Consider the following 21049-nt stretch of genomic DNA (forward strand, 5'->3'; position numbering starts at 1 on the left):
ATGTTTTTGATACACTAAACATAGTTTAACCATGCTATTTATAGTAAAACTGTGGTTATACAAATGGTAACGTATCAATTCACCAAAAAACTAAAAAATAATAAAAAAATAATAAAAAAATATAGCTGCAAGCAGCCATTATCGGGGCCAAGCGCAAAGAAGAAGACAAGACATGCCAGCATGGCTGGAAGTCTCAAGCCAACTGCAACAATGAGCCATTAAGGACCTATTAAGTTGATTTTAGGCAAAATAGCAGTCAAATTTTAAATACAGTCAATAATAATGGTTTAATGGTTTATCACTTTCGACCAATAGGTGTCACTGTTACGAAACTGATGTGGTTTAGTCAGATTGAGATGACAATGACACATGCAAAGTTTGGTGTCAATATGTCAAAGCATTGCAGAGATACAGCCTCAAGAGTAATTTTTGCATCATGGCTCAACTCTGTTGCAGTGGTATATGAAAACTGTTTTGTCTATCAATCCGAAATCCATAACTATTTGTCAGCATGGTCTGAAGACGATACGGATCAATTTTGGTGAAAATCGGACAAACGGTCTAGGATGAGTTTGAAAAAGTAGATTTTTAACAAATAACAAGATGGAGCACAGATATGTTTGCAAAATATGGCAAAATTGGTATCTATCTTCTCGGCATGAGCCAATGAATGTATTATGACCAGTCTCATTACAATAGGCTAATTTAATCAAAAGTTATTAGCATTTTTGTACATTTTATTACAACTTTTGACCACAAGGTGGCGCTGCCCCGAAACTTTTTGAATATGTTCGGGACATAGAGCGGAAGACACATACCGAGTTTTGTAATGATACACTAGTGCATTCTTAAATTATAGCATTAGCATTTTAAACCGTAATACTGCATTGAAGTCAATGGGAATTTCATGTTTTGTTTTATTATAGCGCCACCAAGAGGCACAATCCCACCAATTTTTTTATGTGTCCTCGTAGTGAGCCCATACATATGTGTGTCAAGTTTGGTGAAAATATTTCATTTTGTTTTGGAGTTATAGACATTTATATGAAAAAACACGTAAAAAATGACTGACACCTGACTTTGATTGGATTTTACTACCCCTTACTATCAATATTTTGAGATTTGGGCATTAGCGTATAGCTATCGACCTATGTTTCCGAACTTCTGAGGCTGGTTTCGTCTCGATCGGACTAGCGGTTTCGAAGATATCAGCAAATGTTTTTTAAGCACTAAATTACAACTCTGCGCAAACCATATGCCGAAACCTGGCAAGTCTGGTATCGTTGGAGTCGGCAAGGATTCAGGAGACCAAAAAACACACTCCCATCAAAATATGTCAACCACACCCAAAGTTATAAGCGTTTGAAAAAAAAAATTCTCCACTAGGTGGCGCTGTTTCGAAACTTCTCAGGCTACTTCAGGGCATCGTGGTGATGACCCATACCAAGTTTCATAACAATCTGTTCATGCGTTCATAAAATACAGCATTTTTGCACATAATTCAAAATGGCCGACATCCAAAATGGCCGACATGGTAAAATTGGATATCAGTCGACTCGGCATGACGCCCTGAATCTAATGAGACCAATTTTATGATTTTTGGATAAACGGTTCAGAAGTTATAAGCCAAAATAGGCATTTTTCGTATCTCCGGACAGGTAGGTGGCGCTGCGCCGAAACGCTGCATGTTGCTTCAAGTCATGCTTGTGATGACATGTACCAAGGTTGGTTTGAATACGATAAAGCGTTGCGGAGATATAGCCTTTAGTGTGTTTTTGCAACCTCCACGTAAAATTTGTTTGTGCGTTTATTGAAAACGATTGGACGAATCAACTTGAATTCCATAACTTTTTGTCAACATGCTCTGAAGATGATCTGTTTCAATTTTCGTGAAAATCGGAGCAACGGCCTAGGAGGAGTTCGAAAAAGTAGGTTTTTCAGAAAATTCAAAATGGCGGGAAAATTTGCATACCGGAAAATGACATCATAGGGTGAAATCGAATCGGCTTGAGCCAAGGAATCCGATGAAAAAAGAATTTTGTTTCTAGCCCTTAGGGGTCAAAAGTTATAAGCATAAATATGAGTGAAACTTTGGACAGGTGGTGGCGCTAGAGGGATTGAGTTAGAGGCACCAAATTTGCTATAGTGACAGCTCAGACTGGCCTCTATGAGTGTGCCAAATTTCACAACTTTTTACCATACGGTTCTATGGGCTGCCAGAGACTCCTATGGCGGAAAAAGAAGAAGAAGCAGAATAATAATAGGAACACTAACGATTTCAATAGGTGCCTCCGCACCTTCGGTGCTTGGCCCCTAAAAAACACGGTTAGACTTTTACCATAGTAAACCCATGTTCATTTTCGTAAAGGAAGTCACTATGCTCCGCTCCTGATACATCACATAATTGATGGTTTGCATCGTTTCCCCTATTTAAACAATTTAATTACTGTAGTAAATTCTCAATCTGTGTCACAAAGGGGCATTCACTCACGACTGTTACGTGATAATAAAACAATTATCTTGTTTAGCGTAATGTAATATATTTGAATTTCATTTGCCCATCACTCTAAGCGTTGGTGGAACTCAAACGCGATTGTCGGTTTATAGTCGGACTATTTTTAATGCGACACAAACAGTTGCACATGTGTTTCCTAGTGTGGGTGTTTTGCTCAATTCAAACACTGTGAGTAGGTACACTTCACATTCTTTCTTCGTTTTTGTTATTTCTTAATTTTACCTGATTGTACTTTGTGATGTGACGCCATGAAAAACGCAGTCATATCTCATAGGGACATTTATTTATGTACTAACTTAGACATTTTTGTGCATTTACTGCACAACGTAACATTTACTGCACATAATATATAATTAACGCTGCATTGGAGGTTTTTAGTTGAACACATTGTTTTTAAGTCGAGTACATTTTATTAATAACAGTGCATCTGTTTGTAACTGTTTCAGACATTCACTCACATTTATCACTAGATTTTTCTCTGGCATTATGCTGCTAAAACATTCAATTAAACATTTCTAAAGAGTCCCTTTATTTCTGTTGCAGATTTCAAGCCCCACATGTACTCTACCCTTCACTAGATTGTCAGAATGAAGCAAAACGAGGCAGAAACAGACAGAGAGAGCCTTTATCTGGAGGTGTCCAGTGTGGATGGAGCTGTGTCTCTCCCCCTGCACTCCTCTATTGTCCTCTTCCTCCTTTCCTACACAGAGTGCTCATCTTTCCACATCTACCTGGTCACAGATCAAGGAGACATCCTGCCGTGCCTGTCAGGGCTGGTGCCCGGGGGTCTCTCTGTCTCTGAGGTGAGGAGGGACGAGCTGCCAGGGCTGGTTAAGAAGTGTCGTCTCCCGGCTGCACTGGAGCCTGACGTTTGCTTTTGCAGAGCCGGCCTGGCTGTCGTACTAAGACACATCATTCAGAGCGCATGCCAGCTGATGCCAGGCCGCAGGGATGTGGCGTCCCTCTTAGGCTTCAAGAACACTTGTCTTAAGGCTTGTGCTGAGGTGAGATTGCAATATCAAAACAACCAGAGTGCTTAAAGATCCCATGGCATGGAATTTTTATTGTATGAGGTTTTTCAACATTAATATGAGTTCCTCTAGCCTGAATATTGTCCCAAAGTCGCTAGAAATGTTGATTGTGTAAACCAAGTTTCTCTGCCTTTGAGAGAATGAGAGCCCAGACGAGCTGATCTTGAATTACCCTGTTATGACGTCATACCAGGAAAGGTTTCCTTCCCTTCTTTGCTTTGCCCACCCAGAGAATTAGTAGAGAACGGTTTAAGTTTATCAGTCACATTTTCAGCACAGACTTCACCATATGGATCCGACAGCACCGCCACAAACATTGAGTGTTCATTAATGCCTGATCGTTTTAGCCAGTGACTAAAACGATCAACTTCACGTCGTTTCTAGTATGAAACAAATCTATTTAAATGATTTTTTACAAATCCGATTTAAAAAAAGTTGGAATACTGTATAAAATAAAATAAAAAGCTCTATAAAATCAGAATGCACTGATGATGTTTCAGATTTTAATATTTTATTAAAAAAACAACATGGATGACATCAAATGTTTAAACTGAGAAAATGTATAATTTTAAGGGATAAAAATAAGTTGATTTTAAATTTCAAGGCATCAACACATGCCATGTGTGGAGGGAGAGGAGACTCAAGTTTAGGAATAGGAATGTTGTCCCATTCTTGTCTAATACAAGCTTCTAGTTGCTCAACTGTCTTTGGTCTTCTTTGCCGCATCTTCCTCTTTATGATGCACCAAATGTTTTCTATAGGTGAAAGATCTGGACTGCAGGCAGTACCCGGATCTTTCTTCTATGCAGCCATGATGTTGTAATTAATGCAGTATGTGGTCTGGCATTGTCATGTTGGAAAATGCAAGGTCTTTCCTAAAAGAGATGACGTCTGGATGGGAGCATATGTTGTTCTAGAACTTGTATATACCTTTCAGCATTGATGGTGCCTTTTCAGATGTGTAAGCTGCCCATGCTACACGCACTCATGCAACCCCATACCATCAGAGATGCAGAATTCTGAACTGAGCGCTGATGGGTTGTCCTTGTCCTCTTTAGCTTGGATGACATGGCGTCCCAGTTTTCCAAAATTAACTTCAAATTTTGATTCGTCTGACCACGGAACAGTTTTTCACTTCGCCAATGTCCATTTTAAATGAGCCTTGGCCGAGAGAAAATGCCTGCTCTTCTGGATCATGCTAAGATATTCCTTCTTTTTTTGACCTATAGAGTTTTAGCCAGCAAAGGCGAATGGCACGGTGGATTGTTTTCTGGAAGTATTCCTGAGCCCATGTTGTGATTTCCATTACAGTAGCATTCCTGTATGTGATGGAGTGCCATCTAAGGGCCCGAAGATCACGGGCATCCAGTATGGTTTTCCGTTCTTGACCCTTACGCAAACAGATTGTTCCAGATTTTCTGAATCTTTGTATGATATTATGCACTGTAGATGAGGATAACTTCAAACTCTTTGCAATTTTTCTGTGAGAAACTCCTTTCTGATATTGCTCCACAATTTTTCGCCACAGCATTGGGGGAATTGGTGATCCTCCTCCCATCTTGACTTCTGAGAGACACTGCCTCTCCGAGAGACTCATTTTATACCCAATCATGTATCCAATTGACCTAATAAGCTGCAATTTGGTCCTTCAGCTGTTCCTTATATGTAAATTAAATTTTCCGGCCTCTTATTGCTTCCTATCCCAACTTTTGACAATGTGTAGCTGTCATGGAATCCAAAATGAGCCAATATTTGGCGAGGCATTTTAAAATGTCTCAACTTTTGATGTTATCTATATTCTATTGTGAATAAAATATAAGTTTATGAGATTTATAAATTATTGCATTCTTTTTTATTTACAATTTGTACAGTGTCCCAACTTTTTTTTGCAATCGGGTTTGTATTTTATTGTATTGACCATTACTGATATACAATTTTAGTGCATTTTTAGTGCATTATATGAAACTCTTAGAAAAGCATGTCACATCAACGATCCAAATAATTAATGGATTGTACATCATATTTATCTGTTATTAAATGATTTCTAATTGTCATTTGCTCCTCAGGTGAGTCAGTGGACTAGACTATGTGAGCTGGACATTCCCTCTGCAGTGGAGGAACACTTAAGAAACCCTGAAGACCAGATGTGTCGACTTCCTGCAGCGATCCTGAACTTAGAGAAGAGGTTAGGCGAACCCGTCAAGGTCCATAATGATGACAAGATTCGCAGACAGAAGCTACATCAGCAGAAGAAGAGTGATTCTCAACTAAAAGGCCCCAGCACAGCAAAGAAAGACCAGCTGAATGAATCCCATCCTGGAGTTGAGCTCAGTGCTGCTCTGGCGAAGCTCTCTGCGGACGCGGTTCCTTCTCCCTCCACCAGAGAGAGCTCCGACATCAGGAAAGTCAAGAGCACAGACCTGCCAGAGCTAGAGCATGTGTTTGCAGAAGGGCTGTATTTCACCCTCACTGATGCCGTCCTGCTGCCCTGCATCCATCAATACCTGGTAAAACAAACAAATCGAAAGCAGTTTTTATCTCATTACGTGTAAATCACTGTTCCTCACAAACAGAGCCATTCATTCATTTGTTTTTGCACTAGAGTAGACCATTGAGTCTCACAGGTGCTTTCAAGTTATATCAAACACACAAGTCTCTCGTGACTCTTTGACTTCTCCTACTTCAAGGAGATTCTCTGAATCCTGCATTAAATAAGGCCAGTGTTTTCAATTTAAATAGGAATGGATGAGTTTTGTGTAGGCCTGTGAATTAGATTCATTGCAGTGTGATGTCCCTGAACTCTTTCACTCTCTGAGCTTGACACAGTCTGACGCCAGTATTTGTTTGACCATTACTCATCAGTGGTATTTGGTTTATAAAGGCCCGTTCACAACATGAATTATAACTATACACTCTAAACATAAAGGTTTTTTATTGGCCTCGATAGTTTCATGCAACCTTTCCATTCCACAAAAGGTTCTTTATAGTGGAATAAGGGTTTTTGATTGTTAAAATGTTCTTTACACTAAGAAAAAGATAGTTCTTTTAACAACTAAACTGACATGTTCTTTAGGAAACCTAAAATGGTTAAATGTGAATAAAATCAATTAAATTAATCTGTTCATCATAAAGTGATCGGGCTGGACTAAACCGCTCAATACATATGTGTTATCTGTATATGGAGAGTACTGAACTAGCTCAGATTTTATTACACTTAACATCTATAACACTTTAATATGGGGAACACGTTAATTATTAACTATGACTTTTGCTTCAATAAACTCCTAGTTTACTGCTTATTAATAGTTAGTAAGGTAGTTTTTGTAGCATTTAAGTTTAGGTATTGGGTAGGATTAAGAGATGCAGAATAAGGTATTAATATGTGCTTTATAAGTACTAATAAACAGCCAATATCGTAGTAATATGCATGCTAATAAGCAACTAGTTAATAGTTAGTAACTGAACTCTAAAATAAACTGTTACCAAAATATCTTAATTTGTGTTTTCTGAAGATGAACAGATATCTTTAAGATCTGTTCATTCCAAGGACAATAACAGACCGTTCTGATTCTATGAGAATAGGAAGTCCACACCACAGCAAAACTATAATAACACAGAGGAACAATATTGTTGGAATTCCTTTCAGAGTGATTTTTTTTCAAGCTGATGATTGAAAAAAAAAAACATTGACAGCCAATCAGGATCATCCCTGTATGTAATTTGATTATTTTGGTTTGGTTGCAGGGATAGAGTGCAACAGTTCTGGAAGTAAAAATCCCAATCGTTTTCTCTTGATTTGATTTTAAATTTTTAAAGACACACCCATTCTGAGCTACAAGGTTGTTGATCGATGGGATGTATGCTTCCTTTGAAGTCATCGGTCCACTTGAGAAAAACTTTGCATTTCTCACGATTCTGAAAAAAATAAAAAAATTCAACCAATCAGAGATTCAAAATTAGCAAATCCTGCCAAAAGTATCACACTTAAGCATCCACTCGGATAAACCACTGCTAATGACAGTCTGTTATTTGTTTAAATATCCATATTTCCCTATAAAAGTGGTTTCTCTATATACCATAAATATTTTTTAGTTTTATATTTATCTGTTTAATTGTGATTCACAATGATTCATGGGATTGTAATTTACACAATACACAATAAAGTACACAATACTTTTTTTGCTTTAAATCAGGGTTTGTAATGTTGTTACTAACTCTGTATCTGGTTGGCCTGGTTCATGGCTTAACTCTTTAACGAAGGCTTTTTAAAAATCTCTGTACGAAAAATTAATGGGAAAAATACTTCCGGATTCAGAACCAAGGCTGCTGAAAAAGTGTGTGATCACGATTGCACACTATATTCTGGGTTCAGTACAAATTTAGCGGAATCGACAGCACTAGTGGCATGATGTCGATTACCCTCGTTTTCTTTAAAAAAGCAAAAGCCGGGGTTACAGTGAGGCGCTTACAATAGGAGTAAATGAGGCCAATCCTTAAATATTAAAATACTTTAAAAAAATCTTTGTTTCAATAGAGTAGCCACAAGACAAACAGTATGTGTTATTATGAATTATAAAACTTTAAAATGAATGTTTTAACAGTAGAATTCATATGTGCCTTTATAAAATGATAAGCTTTGCATTATGATACTGCTTAACTTGGAACGTGTATTATTCCTTAAATGAGTAAAATCATGCTTTTAATTATTTAAATTTAAAGGGATAGTTCACCCAAAAATGTAAAAGTGATGTTTATCTGCTTACCCCCAGAAGATTTTTAACTCCAACCGTTGTTTATATGGGTGTTTTCTATGAGAGTAAAAAACACAGATATACGAATCCATATTAAACCCTGCGGCTCGTGGTGACACATGGATGTCTTAAGACACAAAATGATTGGTTTCTGTGAGAAACCCAACAGTATTTATGGTATTTTTTAATTCATATCAGACGAATCTCATCTAGTATTCCCAAGCGGCATTACTGTCTACCAAAAGACAAAATACCGGTGCAGTCATAGAAATATTTGCGTAGATGCCACATGACCGTCCTGCGCAGGCACTAATGAGGACTATATATATATAATATGGATTCATATGTCTGTTTTTTACTCTCATTAAAAACACCCCATTGACATACATTGTACGAGCAACGGTTTGAGTTAAAAATCTTTGTGTTCTACTAAAGAAACAAACACACCTCCATCTTGGATGCCCTGGGGGTAAGCAGATAAACATCAAATATTCATTTTTGGGTGCACTATCCTTTTAAATTAGTGAAACATGCATTAATAGACAAGAATGATATCTCAATGTATTCTAGACATAGACCTCCATACAAAAGACAAACATTGCAGTGATATCTCTGGAGCAGAGTACAGACTATACTGTCTCTTTAAGGGGATGTTTGTGTACATCTGTCATCCCTTTCTCTTTCTTTCTTGCTCTTTTCTTTCTCCTCTGATCATTGTTCATTCTTCTCTCTCTTCTCCTGTCATCCACTTGCTCTCGTCTCTCTGTGGTCAGCGGCGCATCGGTGCCTCCTAGTTTCACACTCCATCTAGCATGTCTCCCTCCTTCTGTCCTCCTCATCGCGTTCTCCCCGTCTTTCCTCTGCGGAGCGATGATAGAAGCGGCACAGCTCTGAAGCCGATCTCGCTTCAGTGGACAACACTTTGATGGGTTACTTAAGTCACAGCATCTCGCTGTCAGTGTGCATTTTTTAATATGCATTCATGCTGTTTTAGAAAATTCCACAGGAGCACAACATTCACACACAGCCTCCACTGTCTCGCCCATTTGCCATAACGATTGCACATTGGTTTTCTGAAATGTAACCTCAGTTTCTATTCTTATGTATTTGGATCCTGATTTCAGTTTCAACTGAATCTAAAAAAATGCAATCATTAATAATAACAATAATATGTATATTTTAGAACTATATATTTTAGAACCATACGCATACATGCATCCATATATGTTTACACTCACACACGCACACGTTAGGTTTTTGTGAATTGTGGGACTCTCCATAGGTGTAATGGATTTTACATTGTACAAACTGTACATTATATCCCCCTAAACTGCCCCTGCCCCTAAACCTACCCATCACAGGAAACATGCTGCATTTTTACATGTTCAAAAAAACATAATCTAGTATGTTTATAAATGTTTCCATTTGCATTGTGGGGACCGCTGGCTGGTTTATATTACATTGTGGGGACCAATAAACAAGTGCACACACATGCACACATATATTATAGACATTTTAATTGAAATGTTTCAATACCAAAACAATCTTAAAGGGATAGTTCACCCAAAAATGAAAATTGTCATCATTTACTCACTCTCAAGTTGTACTAAATTGGCTGAGAGGGAGCATGAATAATCAGTTGTGTCATGAATATTTTGATGTTATTTCCATTAAGAGGTGCATACTTATGGTCAAGGTCTAGTATTGAAATTGCAAGATTCAAGCACTCTGTAAAGTCTCCTCTAGCACATCCCAAAGACTTGGCCTGGTTTCACAGACAGTGCTTGGATTAAGCCAGATTAGACTTTAGTTCAATTATGACTTTTACATAGTTTTTATGAATGTGCCGTAGAAAATAATCATTACTGGTGTACTGGTGCATCTTGAGAAAAAACGATAGCACTGACATATTTTAAGGTTTAAGTCTGGGACTTAAAACGAAACGTCTCTGAAACCAGGGGTTAAGGAATTTAAGCTCTGGTGGTGCCAATTCATGTGTGAAAATGATTCTGTATGCTCCCTCCCAACCATTCTTTCACCATTTGAGCTGAGGAGTCTTGACATTGTCATCCTGGAATATGGCCATGATGTGTCTTCCTACATGGATGTTTAAGAAATGAAAAGCTGAACACTCCATCAATGAGGGTTAGAAGTACTGATGCCAAACATTTAACATAGTTATATGAATAATCACTATAATAATCACTGCAATAATGATCCAATCATAGACTCCAATCATTTGCCTATTTAAATCCAAACAGCACCTTTTTTGGCTGGGCGGTATGGGCTTTTTTTTTTTTTAAACCAACAAACCAGTCAAACAAATACTTCCATGAGATATAAATATTTAGCAATTTACATTATATAATTTTTCTTTTGCATTGCAATAAATAGAATTGGTGGGGGAAAATGTGCTTAATTGTCATACAAAAAGTTACAATATAAAACATGTTTAGAAAGTGGTAACAATCCTAAATATGGTCATCGTTTTATTAATGCAAAAAAACTATTTAATATATCCCTTTTATACACAGACATATGACACATTTATGCTCTGAATATTCTAACTATCATGTCTTTGATTAAACCATTGTAGATCTCCATCCAAAAGCACACCCCCTCCACCCTGTCCCATCTGCCCTTGCTGCTGAGATGGTACCAGCGTGTGCAGGAGCTCCCCAGTGTACTGAAGGCAGCAAAGGATTGTGGGATGGCTCTCTTCAGTCTCAGCTCGGTCAACCTTTGCCCTCCCAAGCCGGAGGCCCCACGATCCAGTGGAGCAGAGCAGGAAGGCCCTAAACTCAAACAAGAGCCCTTCATCGGGGGCCCGAGGCCAACTCTCACCAAACTGCAGGTAATTGAATTTCACTCGCTCTTTTTCTCCCGCTCACCTGCTCTTTTATTTTATTCTCCTCGTTCCTCTTTCCCTAACTCTTCCCTCTCACGGAAGGAGATTACACAGAAGCGCTTCTCTTTGCCACTTCACTAAACCTGTCAGTGGCGAACTCACATAATCCCTAAACAGCGATCTGCTCTCAATACGTTCAGTGCCGTGCTCTCGCCCCTTTACAGCAGCCTTGTGTGCCACTGCGGGCCTGAACCGCGATGATAAAGGATTTATGCACTCCAGCGAGGCAGAACAGCAGCCGTACTGACTCGCTCTTAACTGATGGGGCTCCCCGCCACTTGATACTTTAAGGAGGCTGGTATTACGTGGCTGTCTGACTTCGACAAGCACTGCGACTTCTTTTAGCTCTGTGTCTGACAGACATTAGTTGTGGTAAAGAATATGTAGAGGGATATAACGGATAAACTTTAATATACAATGAAATGCTTGTATTTATTGTGGAATGTCCTAATCCATAAATAAATAAATAAATAAAAACATTTATGAGCTTTATTTAAAAATAAATTAATTGTGGTCATACTAACCTAATTTCATGCTTCAAGCCAGTGGTTCCCAAACTTTTTAGAGTGGCATAAGGTGTTCACCCAAAAATGAATTTTTTGTTGTTGTTCCGTGTTGGTGTCAGACGGGCCGGTCTGAGTATTTCACAGTTCTGCTCAGTTACCATACACACACAGATTTTCACGCACAACCATTTCTAGGGTTTACAAAGAATGATGTAAAAAGGAAAAAAACGTCCTGTAGGCGAAAATGCCTTGTTGATGCTAGAGGTCAGAGGAGAATGGGCCGACTGATTCAAGCTGATAGAAGAGCAACTTTGACTGAAATAACCACTCGTTACAACCGAGGTCTGCAGCAAAGCATTTGTGAAGCCACAACACACACAACCTTGAGGCAGATGGGCTACAACAGCAGAAGACCCCACTGGGTACCACTCATCTCCACTACAAACAGGAAAAAGAGGCTACAATTTGCACAAGCTTACCAAAATTGGACAGTTGAAGACTGGAGTCTCAGTTTCTGTTGAGACATTCAGAAGGTAGAGTCAGAATTTGGCGTAAACAGAATGAGAACATGGATCCATCATGCCTTGTTACCACTGTGCAGGCTGGTGTTGGTGGTGTAATGGTGTGGGGGATGTTTTCTTGGCACACTTTAGGCCCCTTAGTGCCAATTGGGCATCGTTTAAATGTCACGGCCCACCTGAGCATTGTTTCTGACCATGTCCATCCCTTTATGACCACCATGTACCCATCCTCTGATGGCTACTTCCAGCAGGATAATGCACCATGTCACAAAGCTCGAATCATTTCAAATTGGTTTCTTGAACATGACGATGAGTTCACTGTACTAAAATGGCCCCACAGTCACCAGATCTCAACCCAATAGAGCATCTTTGGGATGTGGTGGAACGGGAGCTTCGTGCCCTGGATGTGCATCCCACAAATCTCCATCAACTGCAAGATGCTATCCTATCAATATGGGCCAACATTTCTAAAGAATGCTTTCAGCATCTTGTTGAATCAATGCCACGTAGAAATAAGGCAGTTCTGAAGGCGAAAGGGGGTCAAACACAGTATTATTATGGGGTTCCTAATAATCCTTTAGGTGAGTGTACATAGATTTATTTATTTTATTTACATTTACATAACATTTATGCATTTGGCAGACGCTTTTATCCAAAGCGACTCACATTGCATTCAAGGTACACATTTTTACATTATTGTCAGTTCTTGCTTTCCCTGGGAATCAAGCCCATGACCTTGGCGTTGCTAGCGCCATGCTCTACTGGTTGAGCTTCAGGAAAGTAGCTAATTTTATTACATTTTATTTGAAGTAGAAAATAATTAAGTTAGTTTCATATTTTAGTCCATTAATTTGTATCATAAAAATTACTTATTTTATTCATCTTCACTGTCTTTAGGAATCCTAAACACAACAAGTGTTCATGTAATTAATAATGATGTATTATAATAAATTTTTTTTAAGAAATTATTCTTTTCCTAGAGTTCCATTTTTCTCCTTTTCACAAACAGAAGATCAGGTCAAACATGTCTGTCCTGAAAGGTGGGCTAATGTTTAACCATTTAGTGACCCCATACCAAGCCAGTCAAGCATCTAGACTTGTCTGAAACATTTAACTATATTAACCAAGGTAAGGGGCCTTTTTTTCTTTGTCAGCAAGAAAAATTTGTAGAAAGTCCATTTTTGGACATTTACCAAAACCACAGTGTGGTTTTCTTTGATGATGATACAAAAAATATATTCTATATAGAGCTATACATCTATTATAAAAATAAAATAAAAATCTTAATATATGTCTACGGACATTTTAAAATATATGCATGTTTTATATTGTCACAAAATATTAAAACAAGTGATGTTTCTTTAAATCAAATTCAGTAATTGTTTTTTTGTTTTGTTTTGTATCTAGTGTTTAAATTGGTTTGGAGCTACTGTATATCAAAATGTTTTAGTATTACCAATGTTTATATACCTCGGAAAGGCCTGCATACTTTTTAAAGGCTTATACATTATTACTCTTTCTCTACCAATTGAAGAACTTTATATAACAGACTTGCAGACTCCCATGTTTTCTCACCTTTCCAGATAATAATGCACATTTAAAGCTGTATTACATGGAAAGCTCAGCTTGTGGCATCATCATAACTGTCCTGATGAGTGCTCTTTTTTTTCCCCCCCAGAGGAACCGTTGATTCAGTCCATAACCTCCTGTGCAGTCTTCTGCCTGCTTATTCAATTTCCCACCACTTCCATAGCAATCCTGCTGATTTACCCAGCATCTAAACGGCCCACAAACTCCAACAACACTTCTTCCCCGGTGCAGAAATCTGCCGATAATGAGTAAAGAGTCCACAGTGGTCTTATACACTTCTGGCGTACGACTCCCGCAGGAGAGGCAAACAGAGTAACAATGCCGGGTCTCTATCCTGTCTGCACCGGACCACAATGCTAAAGTCGAGTCCCCAGCAGGTGATAAAAACACACAGCTGCCGTCTAGTTTTTTAGGCCTGCTGCAGAACTTCCAGCTTTTTATGTGTATGTGTGCTTGACGTTTGCCACCTCTGGCATTCAGCTACTATAAATCAGATATTTCCCGTCACGCTAGTGGATATCAATTTGGTGTGTGTGAATGAGTTGGAGCTCAGCAGGCTCTCTTAATGCATAGCAGTCCGCTGGGATTTTCCAGGCTGCGTGCTTTCTGCTTTAGGTCTGCTCTGCAGCTGTTGCTGGTGGCTCATTGCTTTAGAGCAAATGACATTTTCATTTATGGAGCCAAACCTTGTGGCCAGCCTGGATTTATAATGACAGAGCAGCAAACAGAGACGCACCACCCATAGCTACTGTTTAACAACCAGAACCAGAACCTGACTTGTTCTAAATCAATGACCAAGAGCATTTCAGGAGCTTCATTTGTTAGTTTCAAAGATTTTTTTTATGGTTTTACTCAATTAAATCACTCGCTGCCAAAGTGTTTCGAGAGGGATATTAACTTTATTTGTTGTCTGTGTTGATATTGTGGATGTGTTGACCAATGTGTTGTGTCGCTCCAGTCCAGAAGTCAGGACTGGAGCGATCCATCATATAATCTTGTTTTGGGACTGGGATCCCAAAATCTGTAGAGGGATATTTAATAATTGTATTTTGCCAATTTCAAATGAAAAGAAGGAAACCACAAGAAAAGTACATTGATAACGCAATTTGATAAATGCAATTTTCTGTATTGCAGTGTTATTAGAAATAAGCAGTTCATTAGTTGACTGGGTTTTATTATGTAGATAAATAGTTTTTACACAGTTTAAACATTTAATCCGTTTTTTTTAAGAGTGAGTGAGGTAAAAGCTGTAAAAAAAATCCTGTTAAATTTACGGTAACAAATTGGCAGGTCTGGTTGCCTGAATTTCACTGTAAAAATACTTTGAAACATTGTTTCAGGTATTACACAATTATAGATGTATATTTAACTTGTAAACATATATTCCTTTAAGTTATAAAATGTTAAGTTGTTTAACTGCCATAATCTGAGTTTTATCTTAAAATGTACTGATAACCACCATAATATTACAGTTATATGATATAAATTCACATGATGAATCAGAGTTCATTGCCAGTATACAGGGTCATAGGGTCGAAATATGAAGAACCAAAACTACTTAAAATATAATCGTGTGTGATGTATCACACAGGGAATTCTGGGAATGTTCTTTGGCTGTTATTCTATTGTAGTTAATGTGATATTAAACCATTTACAGTTTTTATCTTAAAGGTGCAGTGTTTAGTATTTATGAGTATCTATTGACAGAAATCTAATATAATATACATAACTACATTTTCAGTGGTGTATACCTTACAAAATGTACCGTTATGCTTTTATTACCTTTGAATGAGCCATTTCTATCTCCATACACCGTGGGTCCTCTTACAGTGAGCTCACCTTTTTTCGCAGCCATGTTTCTACGGTAGCCCTAAATAGACAAACTGCTCTACTGAGCGCTAGCTTCTCTCTGCTGTCTCAGACGATGAAATTTTTTTCCTGTCGGCCACCGTAGCTTCTCTAAGTGCTTCGAAAGGGAGGGGTGATTGCTGGGCGATTGCAATTCATAACCTTACCATTAGATGCCCCTAAAAATTACCTACTGCACATTTAGAAAGTTTTTTTTTTTTTTTTTATATACAGTGTTCTTCAGATAAAGTGCATGAGTCAAATGGACTATGACTTTTTTTTATGCTTCTATGGTTTTTTGCACCGTTTTTGGATCTTGAATACTGTTTCTTTCATTTCTTATTGTTTGTACATTTTGTAAAGCAAAAAGTCTTAACACCAATCTCACCCTATCTTCACCCCGTTCCACTTGAGTTTGTTTGATCGTGTAGGTTAATTTCTTTCTATGTAGGTGACTAACCTAATCTCACCAAACTGACTTGTTTGTAATAAAAAAGTACCTTATAAAATCCTCCAACACGAAACCATATATTTTTGTGTTCTGTAGCATTGCATGTATTAGTACTTGGTTTGCATCTCAATGAGGAATAATTGTCATAGCACACTTTTTACCTATTCTTGTGGGTCTCTTTGAAGATTAAGTACCAACTAGAAAAATTAAAAAATCAATTACAGGACTTCAGCCTTTAAAGTAGTTTCTAAAGTGGGATGAACTGCTCTGTAACGGGTCCCTGATTTAATTAGCATCCTGTCTCAGTCAGGTGTTCTGAGGAAGTGTGAGAACTGGTCAGCTGGAGCAAAATGCTGTTGCCTGCAGGCTTCTGTCGGGAGTGTTTATGTGTTCTTGTGTCCTGCAGGAAAAAGGCATAGACGCTGTTTACACCGCTCACCCTTGCCCCTCATGGACTGTTGATTGGGAGAGCCTACCAGCAGCCGTCAACCCCACTGAAGGTAACCTCGGGGTGTTTTCCAAACAAGTGGAACACAGCCCTGTACCAATAGTTATGAGCATCTTTTTGATTCATTTAATATCTAAATATACAGTATGTGCTGAATCATTTTGGTAGTCATGCAGCCGATGCCTTTTGTAATCCCATTTCCCTTTATTTTCCTCATCCTTTCCTTGTCTCTTTATGTTCTGCATCTCAGTAAAACCTTATCTGTATAATTTCCTTCAGCCAATCCTGTAAGGATGTAGAAAATTGTTCTCTATACAGTGAAGCATTCAAAATTGTAATCCATTATGCATGACAAGTAATATATACTTGTCAAAGAAATAGCACTATTGCAACGCTTCCCTAGTTTTCTTGATTTCATTTTCAACTGTTGCTGCTTCACACAGTGACCACGAAGGAACTAGCTTAGATATGATTTCAGCAATTGATGTAGTTGACAGCTTTAATGTCTATGATTGATGGGCATCAACTTAAGCATATAATAAGTCATCTAAAATCAGTTACGGACCATTTTATCTCCTACATTCAGGCATTGCTTTGCCTTTTTGGAGGAAAATGTATGCCATGGCTTTAGAAATGCGTTTCTGGGCAGAGAGTGTTCATTCCTGTCCTGTGTCATGAGCACGCCGCTGCCGTGTTCTGGAGTCTTAACTAGCTCAAACAGCAGGCGGCTGCTTTTCACCAGGAACGAGCGAGATGCCAATCACCTCGCACAGACCGATGAGTGAGCTCCGCGAAGAGACAGAAATTCAGTTCGTTTAAAGAGTCTGGACTCTGGAAACAATCCCAATCAAGCCACGCCCCTAAGAGCATCATTTACTTCAGTCAAAAGACTACATATAATTCCTGTTTGTGAGAAAGAAACAAAAAGTAAATGGGGATTTCAGAGTTTGTGCTCAAATTCGGTACCTAATTTTATGCTTCTCAAAAGTGTATTACATAGAAGAGAGCAGCATGAACATTCTTTAAATAGTCTTCTTTTTCTTCCATTGATGAATGGAAGCACAGGTTTGGAAAGTGTGACAGAATTTTCAGCTGAAGTATCCCTTTTAGTCAATATAGCAGATTCATTGTCCTCTAAGTACAAAGTAACTGCTTTTTGCTGCCAAGGTCAAAGGAGAGTGTCATGATTTTTAGTCTCTCCCCAAATAAAAACTGATTCCTTTTCCATTTGCATTCTAAGATTGCTTATTATTTGAGGCTTTTTGCTTCTCCCATCGCTCTGTTCACATTTGCATCAAACTCTATTTCAAAGATGAACTCCCAAATGAGTATAAATGATTGTCTGCAATGTGCTGTGAAGACTCGAGAACAAATTCTCTGGACATTTTAGATGGTCCGTGAGTAATGTTGCCTCTTTACTGCTGATTTTCTAGTGTTTTATTTCAGGGCCCTTCAGAGAAAACAGTTCTGAGACCAAGTCACACTCTGAGCATAGGCACGTAGATGAACCCCCACATGCAAAAGTATGATGCTTTTATTTGGTACCATCTTTTTCTTTTACTGTAGCGGCTCTGTCTGTCGGCATGCGCCCACACACGCCTCACTGTAATGTCTTTTCAAGTGCCGAATCCATGTGCAGTAACAGAGAGAAGGTGTAAGAACAGAGAGGCCTATGTATGTCCTGCTGTTTGTTATGAATCCTCTATCGCTTCAGCGCTCCACTAATCGCTCCTGTCGTCTTTCAACATTCAGATAACCCGTGGAGTGATGACAAGCTCTATTTTTATGGGATTGTCATAGTCGGCAATGTTTAGGGAAAGTGTATCAGCAGTCTGTCTGCGACACCCAAAGCTCTGATTCTTGAATTATTGTATCCTAACTTTTAAACCAGATCACTCAAGCAGACATTTAGATGTGTAGTCAGCAGATTTTGCCTTCCCACACACAGGAAACAATTTTAAATGATGGGGGAAAAAAGAGTTTTAAATGCCAGCCAATAGAGCTTCTGACTAGAAGATGGTGTAGGAGTGCCTCAAGGCACTGTGTTGGGCCTTTCCACATTGTTGGACTAAACATTATTTAACTGTTCTCACCATGCGTGTGTGACGATATGCGTGTGTTGAGCATTCAGAGTCTCTTCTGGGACATTCTCTTGTAATTTTTTCCTCCCGCATTTAGTTGTTTCAGGGTGTGTTAGTGTCAATGTGTGCGTCATTGGATAAGATGTTGGTACGTGGGCACATCTATAGAGGAGCTGACGTATGGACAAGATTACAAAGTCCTGTTTCATTTGACAGATTGGCTTTGCCACATAAATCTTTAGTAATTTGACATGCTTCCTTCCCTAAAAGGCAGTGATATGAATTTTGCCTTTATTGGCCATTTTCTTTGGGAGCCATTTTAGCTAAATATTTAGACGTTTGTGAGACTACCGCAACTACCACCCACATTTTGCAAGCCACCTCCACAGTGCTGATAAATATTGTTTTAAATTGAGGGCAGTCTGTGGGAGGATTGCATCGCCAGGGTGTCTATTATGCAGTTTGTCGAGAGCGGGAGAGAGAACTAGTCGCTGTCACCACTACAGAGCAGAGAGAAGCCCCAGGGGCCACCTGGGAAACATGGTTGGCAGTGGTGCCTTGAATGTAAATTCATTTTCACTGTCAACACTGGCCCTGTTGAGCATTAGGAGACTCCAGTGTGTTTATGTGGGAAGGGGCCGTTTACATGGGAGGTGCATTCCGGGCGCATCTGTCTGTTTTGGCAGCTACTTGTCTGAAATGGTTCATCTCTTGACAGTTCATGGCCATAGAGAAGGGAAGTTCAAATGAGAGCCTCCAGAACCTTCAAAGACACATTATTGCTCAGTCACATGATTGAACTATTTAGAAATGACTTCTAAACCCTCAAAGACACATGCTGTGTCTTTTCAAGGAGCCAGACTTTGACAGTTGGCAAACATTCGGTCCATGCTATCTTGGCTGACTTAAAAGTTTTCGGCTGCCTTTTTGTGTGATGTTAGGGCAGATAAATCTAAAATCAATAGTACCTCAGTAAGAGGCTTGCATGCAACCCTGTAGCAACCTTGCAGACATGGTTTTGTTTCTTGATGACTCAAAATAACCTTTGCACCCTGTTTCTTGGAAAATGTAGAGCTTAGTCTGTTAGATTTCATCCTGTTCTTGCCATTTTACTGTGCTATTGGCTTCAGACAGTCTGTGGCAGTGCAGTCTGAGGCAGAGATTACATGCAGCTTCGCCCATTAGTGCTCACTTCAGTGGCTTGGCTAAATTAACACATTTAGAAGTATTGTGAAGAATTATTGTGGCACGACTTATACCTGAATAAGTCAGTGTGGTTGCTCCCACTTCTCAGAGTACATTCAAAGTTCACTATTCAGAGTTAAATTGAAAATACCTTGTAAATTCCAGTTCAGTTGGAATTTACTGTAGAAAGCAAACATGAGACAGAATTGCAATTCAAATTTAAACATAAGGATTATAAGGATTTAAATAAAATTAAAATTAAAAACTTGTTTAACTGAATGTTTGCTTGTCAAAGCATTTTTAATAGCATTAAAGCATTATTTAAAGCATTAAAGTTAAGTAAAGGTCTTACTGACAGAAACATTGATTGATATATAAAGAAATAAAAAAAATCCTGGTATATTAAAACATTGTTTTTTAAAAGAAATATATGTGTATATATAATATGTGTGTATGTATGTGTGTGTATATGTATATAAAATATGTATATATATATATATATATATATATATATATATATATATATATATATATATATATATATATATATATATATATGTATATATATAATGTATGTATGTATGTATGTATGTGTGTATATATATATATATGTGTGTGTGTATATATATATATATATATGTGTGTGTATATATATATATATATATATATATATATATATATATATAATATGTGTATGTATATATTTATATACATACATACACACATACACACACACACACACACACACACACACACACACACACACACACACACACACACACACACACACACACACACACACACACACACCTAAAGGAGTATTAGGAACACCTGTTCAATTTCTTTTTAATGCAATTATCTAATCAACCAACCGCATGGCAGTTGCTTCAATGCATTTAGGGGTGTGGTCCTGGTCAAGACAATCTCCTGAACTCCAAACTGAATGTCTGAATGGGAAAGAAAGGTGATTTAAGCAATTTTGAGCATGGCATGGTTGTTGGTGCCAGACGGGCCGGTCTGAGTATTTCACAATCTGCTCAGTTAACATACACACACAGATTTTCACGCACAACCATTTCTAGGGTTTACAAATAATGGTGTGAAAAGGGAAAAAACATTCAGTATGCAGTAGGGCTGGGCGATATGACGATATTATCATATAACGACGATGTCTCGCAAATATCTCGATATCGATAACAGTCAGTGTTATCAGA

At 38.3% G+C, this 21049-nt stretch overlaps 1 protein-coding gene across 3 annotated transcripts in view; it reads left to right on the plus strand.

Moving 5' to 3' along the window:
* Positions 1 to 2547: 2547 nt before the first annotated feature.
* gstcd (glutathione S-transferase, C-terminal domain containing) overlaps positions 2548 to 21049 on the plus strand; it is a 68934-nt gene continuing 50432 nt past the window's right edge. For 2 of the 3 annotated variants that reach the window (XM_067440974.1, XM_067440976.1), the window contains exons 1-5: positions 2548 to 2683; positions 3059 to 3519; positions 5613 to 6053; positions 10894 to 11151; positions 16528 to 16621. In XM_067440974.1, the coding sequence (XP_067297075.1) occupies positions 3103 to 3519; positions 5613 to 6053; positions 10894 to 11151; positions 16528 to 16621 (1210 nt within the window). In that variant the 5' untranslated portion in view covers positions 2548 to 2683; positions 3059 to 3102. Of the gene's footprint in view, positions 2688 to 3058; positions 3520 to 5612; positions 6054 to 10893; positions 11152 to 16527; positions 16622 to 21049 lie in introns of all 3 variants that reach the window. The other variant, XM_067440975.1, reaches the window with a different exon arrangement.

Source organism: Pseudorasbora parva, chromosome 4 (genome assembly GCF_024679245.1).
Source record: "Pseudorasbora parva isolate DD20220531a chromosome 4, ASM2467924v1, whole genome shotgun sequence".
In the NCBI taxonomy this organism is placed as follows: Eukaryota; Metazoa; Chordata; class Actinopteri; order Cypriniformes; family Gobionidae; genus Pseudorasbora; species Pseudorasbora parva.